This window comes from Ruditapes philippinarum, unplaced genomic scaffold, assembly GCF_026571515.1.
Source record: "Ruditapes philippinarum isolate M1 unplaced genomic scaffold, ASM2657151v2 ctg5239_1_1_1_1, whole genome shotgun sequence".
In the NCBI taxonomy this organism is placed as follows: domain Eukaryota; kingdom Metazoa; phylum Mollusca; class Bivalvia; order Venerida; family Veneridae; genus Ruditapes; species Ruditapes philippinarum.
The window spans coordinates 1,778-8,253 of NW_026862217.1; the positions used below are offsets into that span (position 1 = coordinate 1,778).

General features: G+C 32.1%; 1 protein-coding gene across 1 annotated transcript; it reads left to right on the forward strand.

The window, feature by feature from the left end:
• The first annotated feature begins 1,576 nt into the window (after positions 1-1,576).
• LOC132718316 (poly(3-hydroxybutyrate) depolymerase-like) lies at positions 1,577-3,946 on the forward strand. Its single transcript, XM_060702018.1, has 4 exons — positions 1,577-1,727; positions 2,264-2,306; positions 3,445-3,602; positions 3,821-3,946. The coding sequence occupies exons 1-4, from the start codon at positions 1,664-1,666 to the stop codon at positions 3,883-3,885; spliced, it is 330 nt and encodes a 109-aa protein (XP_060558001.1). The 5' UTR covers positions 1,577-1,663; the 3' UTR covers positions 3,886-3,946.
• The last annotated feature ends 2,530 nt before the right edge of the window (positions 3,947-6,476 follow it).

Sequence of the window (6,476 nt, forward strand, 5' to 3'; positions counted from 1 at the left end):
GTAATTAACACCGCTAAAAAACATTTCAATTGATTAAAATGATATTCATCCGCGTAATTTGTGATTGTGCATTTGTTGACAATTCTATAAGCCAACACTACTTTTAAACTTTGAATGCGTTGTAATTTGTTGGATACTTGTAACAAAATAAAAATATTTCTTTCTTTTTCATCGCTAATTTTAAGCTGTTTTGAGAACTACTTGTTGTTAGGTTTGTCGTGAAGCGCTGTGCCAGAGATTGAATGTTAGCATCGTATTTCCCGATCTGCAATCAGAAAATACAATAATGTAAAGTTCTCACTGGGAGGTTCAGACGGGATGGTGGGGTCCCGATCCCCCGATATTATAAAATAACGTTTTAAAGGCCCATTGTGCTTTCATTTGTATTTCTTAAGCTTTTTTAAAAATTTTGGCGTACTTCAATAGTATCCAAAAAGTTACTCATTGGCCAATTATCTTAACCATCTTTCTCATCTGTTGATCTGTTGCTTTTTGGCAATGAATACAGCTATAGTGAATCAGGATTTTATATGGGAGTCAAATACTTCATTGTTTACATTTTGCTACTTTTATGACATTTTTTTCTTCACATTTATCGTTACTTTATTCAGGTAACATGTATCTTAAATTTTTCTGATAGTACTATAATTTAAACATTAAAAATTCAAGTTTGTAAGATTTCCCATTAAAACGCCTCTGGCGAACGGTTGTTACGGAGCTTACAATAAACTTAAGTTTGTTGATAAACTTAATAATGTATTTGTAAAAATTACTATTTATAGTCCGATCTAGAAACTGGATAATTCACCAGAACATTGCAATAGAGTATTTTATAGTTTTTTAGGAAAAAATATTAACTCCATTTTATTTCATCCCCATCATATTTAAAATGGGGTTTAATATGGTACAAAAAGTTATCAAGTAAATGACTATAACATGATATTTTTTCACAGCATCTTTTACTTTTAGGATACATTAACAATTTATGTACTAGAATACTTATATGGTTATATGGACACAATTTTAGATATTTCAAGTAGTAAAATTAATGAAACTTTTATCACTTAAGCATCAAACCGCCATCTTGAACTCCACCTCAAATATTTCAATGTCGCAGATCGAAAATAAGTTAGAACTCAGTATTTAAGCAGAACTCAGTTGACACCTTAAAAATTTTGAACCGAAAGTGCGTTGATATGTAGCGTAAAATTAATAAAACTTTTATCACTTAAGCATCAAACCGCCATCTTGAACTCCACCTCAAATATTTCAATGTCGCAGATCGAAAATAAGTTAGAACTCAGTATTTAAGCAGAACTCAGTTGACACCTTAAAAATTTTGACCCCAAAGTGCGTTTGACCCCAAAGTGCGGTGTTACAGTGCACCTATTCAGAGAATTAACTTTTTGCGAGATGCAATCGCCTTTAAATTCCTGTAGATTGGTTTACATGTCTATTTATACCAGAGTATTATTATGATATTCTCATTAAATAGAACAAGGTCTTTCAAATAGATAAATAGACTCTGACTAGAAGATGATTTTGCAGTTAACTATTTGAAACCTTTCTTACAACATTAACATTTTATTAACACATTATTCTTGTATTTCACAAGTTTCTGAAGTTTAGTCAGAGTGACTTTTTCTACGTATCAACACCAGGCATGTATAGTATGGATACGACGGGGTATATTTATGTTCCCTCTGGTTGTCAGGATAAATCAACCAGTAAGTAAATAACCATTACATTAGAGTGTAATATATTCAGCATACTTTCTTTAGGTGTATTATACAAATCTTTTACACACATTGGTTAAAATAAGCAATATCAATCTTGTTAGCTGCTCAAATTCCATATTTGAGGACTGTAATCATGACAGTTCTAAATACTCAACTCAACTTATTTTAATACAATGCAGGAGAAGTCTGTATTCAGCAGCTTTATTGTTATGTTGATATATTGAACTTTAACTTAATGATAATATGTCATTTTCCAAAATCTGCATCAAATAATTATAAAAACAATATATTAGTAAATTAAATCACACGAATCATTTGTAAAAATTAATTTGTAATTTCTTTTCTTCCTTTACAATTGGTACAATATCTTTTAACATTTGCACGCACGCACATTTATTGACACACATGCTTAAATCCAACTATCATATGAGTGTTAATTAAAACATTTAACTTAATTATCTTTCTTAATTTTTTACCATTAAAAATTTAGATAATTCGTTGAAAGTGATTTACTTGTCTTCCAGAATGCAGACTACACGTAGCTTTTCATGGCTGTGCAATGGGACAGTTAGTAATTTTATAGCATAATTGAGCCGCACCATGACAAAACCAACATAGTGTGTATGCGACCAGCATGGATCCAGACCAGCCTGCGCATCCGCGCAGTCTGATCAGGATCCATGCTGTTCGCTTACAAACCATATTACAAGAAGAGAAACTGGTAACAAACAGCATGAATCCTGATCAGACTGCGTGGATGCGCAGGCTGGTTTGGAGCCATGCTGGTCGCAAACACACTATGTTGGTTTTGTCATGGCGCGGCTCATATATTGTGTTAAAATGACTTTACGAGGGTGCAATTATTCTTTAAACTTGTACATGTAATTTATTATTTATTTTAAAACTACTGACATCATGATGTTGTGAATATTAAATATAATGATTTGTTATAAGCACAGCTTAAGACTCATTTTGAGACATTTTATCCCAGACCTAGACGGAAACAACGTGAACCTTAAATCTTGCAAACGATGCTATGATAATTGAAAAAAAAAATCTTAAAATCGTGAAAAATTCTTCTGAAAAAACGTTTACAGTGTATTATTTAATTTTACCCATGAAATATGGTGCTATATCAGTCAAATATATTTCATATTTTTTAAAAATAAATATGAAATATAAATATGAAAGTGGGCGGAGTCAAAACTCATATTTATTTTAAGGGACTTCTTTCGCCGTTTTGTTTGAAAAATCTGATAAATACAAAACAACTTTTTCTTGAATATTGTTTTGAAAACTATCTAGCATGATAGAAAATGGTCTAACTAAGAAAATTAATCCGAACACCAATATCTTTAATTCAGTAATTAACGCTGTACAGACGTTTAAAGAGTTGTTTACATGACGTCACAATGTAGAGCCAAACAGCGCGTGCTTACGCATAAATTACGGCGCGCTGTACAATTGCATTTGGTAGCAAGCAAGGGGATTCGTTACCATTTTCTTTGATAATGAAATTAAATAAAAAGGTTATTTTTTCGTTTTTCGTGAAATATGGTATATATTTTCACTCAACATGATAAAATGCCACATATTTTCACTCGCCGTACCGGCTCGTGAAAATATGTGGCATTTTATCATGTTTCGTGAAAATATATTCCATATTTCACGCAAACGAAAAAATATCCTCTTAATATTTTTACAGAAGTAAGATTGGGGAGGCGTATGTACGTCACGGAGGTTACAACGAGGTTGGGGAGCTAAATGACATCATCATACTTTATCCTCAAGCAAAAGCCTCTACCGTACCATTCAATGTTGCCGGTTGCTGGGACTGGTGGGGATACACTGGAGCATTATTCGGTGCGTTAGTTGTACATTTTAAAACTTTGCACCACGTGATATTACACGTGCGTATATTCGAACACATTATGTTCATATCACAGTTAAACGTTATAAAACCGCAATATTTAAGAGTATTCGGAAACTATTAATATTTTAATTGTATTTTTGACCTAGATAAGTATGTTTAGTTATATCGATGATAAACGTGAAGATAAGTTTTATGTTAATATCTTCAGCAACAAACAGTGGATTTCAACCAACAGCCATCAAACGTATGATCGACAGAGTTGCCGGTTTGTGAATACACGATATATACATGTATAATTCTGGAAGTATTGATAATAAATAAATAAATACGTGATTATTTTGAGTAGAATTATTTTTTATAGATATGGATATTTATGTATCTTTTTAAAAGATGGACGATGCTGTAAGCTCATACCCAAGTGGTACAAATCTAATATTGTATAAGGGATATATGTTATTATCTCCGCCTATTTTAAAACGTTTCGTGAGTTATCATATCTAGACATTTAGGAAAATTAATACTTAGAATATGATAACAGAAATATTTTAAGCGAAAAAGGTTTGGGGCACCTGAATTAGACTTTGGCAGATAATTTACAGTAAAGGTACCTTACATGTAGTTAACTTCCGTTTGAGTCATTGTGCAAAATTTCGAGAACGAATAAAGAACGGATTTTTTTCTTGTGCCATTTCGTTTTTTTAAATGGCAAATTTTTAATGAATTATAAGTCCCTTTATTCAAAATGAAAAATTGTAACACGATTTATGGAATTGCATTCTATTTTGCATTGTGATTTTTACTTAAAGTCCCGAAGTAAAAAAAGACATAATATGTAGAGTTATTGCTAGTGTGTTTCTTGCGCTAAATCACGGCACGTTTTGGCGTTTATTATCATTCAATAAGATTGTAAATCATTATGAAATGCAGTACGATCATCCTTAGCACAAAAATGTAGATAAAACGGTGGTCTTAAGTGTCTGCAAAGGATAAATAGGTGATAGGCTATCATCTACAGTACAAATTGAACCAGCAGCCACTGATATTCAGCAGTATAATGGCTTAAACCACAAAACAAAAATGTCTCAAAATGTACACGTTGTTCTCAGCTTCACATGTTTTAAGCAACCACCTTTCTTAAGCAGACAATATATAGGCATGCTCCCTTACCTAAGGGCTAAATAATTTGTATCATTTTATACAATAATAAATAAGTATATAACCAGGATAATTTCCACACCTATGTTTTAAAAAAGTACGATACATGATAAAAACTCAACTGCGGTTGGCTCTAACACAAATTTGAACTGTCTCTCCAGGTTCGAGCGAACTAAGTTTGACTATATATTTTTGTTATCAAGCAGAGTTTACTCCACTAAGATTACATAGGGGAAATACTCATCAAACATCGACAGAAAAATATACATGAAAATACCATAATTTTTATTTGAGTATTTCAAAGCGCATTTTATCACGTACATTGTACATAAATGCCCTACTGGTTTCATAGCAGTTCCCGGTCCCAAATCGCACTTTTTAACAAATAAAATAAAAATCTGTCTACCGAAGAGTGCAAACTTTGACAGAACAAAGTTAGGTACCTGTCCAGCATTACCATGTTTTAATGTTGCTCTTTTATTTTACATTTTAATGGAATAAAGGCCTGAGATGTAACACCTTTGCTCACATTTATTCAAAATTTCATAGCAGTTTTTCGGACCTTTTTTTTATTTTGAATATAATTCAGTACCAAGAAGCAATGTTAAGCTGGGTTTTTCAAACTTTTCCGTGTCGTTTGCAAATATATTTTTTTCCTAGAATGGGATTTCAGTTATTATGCATGGGCATTCAAACTAAAATTCCCCAGGTGTTGCTTGTAAGTGTCGCAAGTTCTCTAATGTAACTTAAAACAACAGACAAAACTTTGAAACATATTAATCGCTGTACTATTATAACTGCTGTTTTACATAGAAAACAAATGTTTCTCTGATTGATGCAGTAACATAGATGCTTAACTGAGAAAAAATAGACTGTATTCCTGGATGAAAATGATAAAGGGCCAGAATACTGCTAGGAGCCGGAAACTGCCAGTACATAAATCCTTTTTTCCAGTCTACGAAATCTGCGTCAAACAAAAAAAAATACTATGAAAAAGAAACGGGGGTAAGAAATAATATCTCTTGAACTAAGTTCACTCAAAACCAACATTATATATCCTATTTTTTTGCGCAAAGGATGAGCGTATTATATTTCATAATGATTTACAATCTCATTGAATAATAAAAAAGACTAAAACGTGCCGTGATTTAGCGCAAGAAACACACTGGCAATAACAAAAGTTATCATAAGAACTCTGTGACATCTTCAGAGTTATCACAAGAACTCCGGGACATTTGAAAAATCGGGTATAAATCTGTTAGCCGGTGCTTTATGTTTGCAATTTTGCATTATAATTAGGTAATTATGTATGGCAAGGATGAAGACCAGAAATAAACAGGTCAATACTTGTGAATTGGCAAATAATTTGGAAATTTTACTCAAAACTACCAGATTTATAGCAAGAGGCGATTAAAAATGGCCTGTGAATTAGTTTTTGACACATAATACAAGATGTAAGACAAGCTTAATTATTAAAGTTTAATTTAGCACCTAAAACTCATTTTTGAAAGATGAAAATAACCATTTTTAACGAGTGTTTTTGTAGTATATACAGATGTTTTCCGACGAACTCCGTGACAGTTATCACAAGAACTCCTGAACAAGTTATCATAAGAACTCCATCCTTCGTGTAACACTTCCTCCGACGGGATTGAACATGGCAATCTTCGTTGGGTTTTGTTTCGTATTAACTTTAATTTAATCACGTT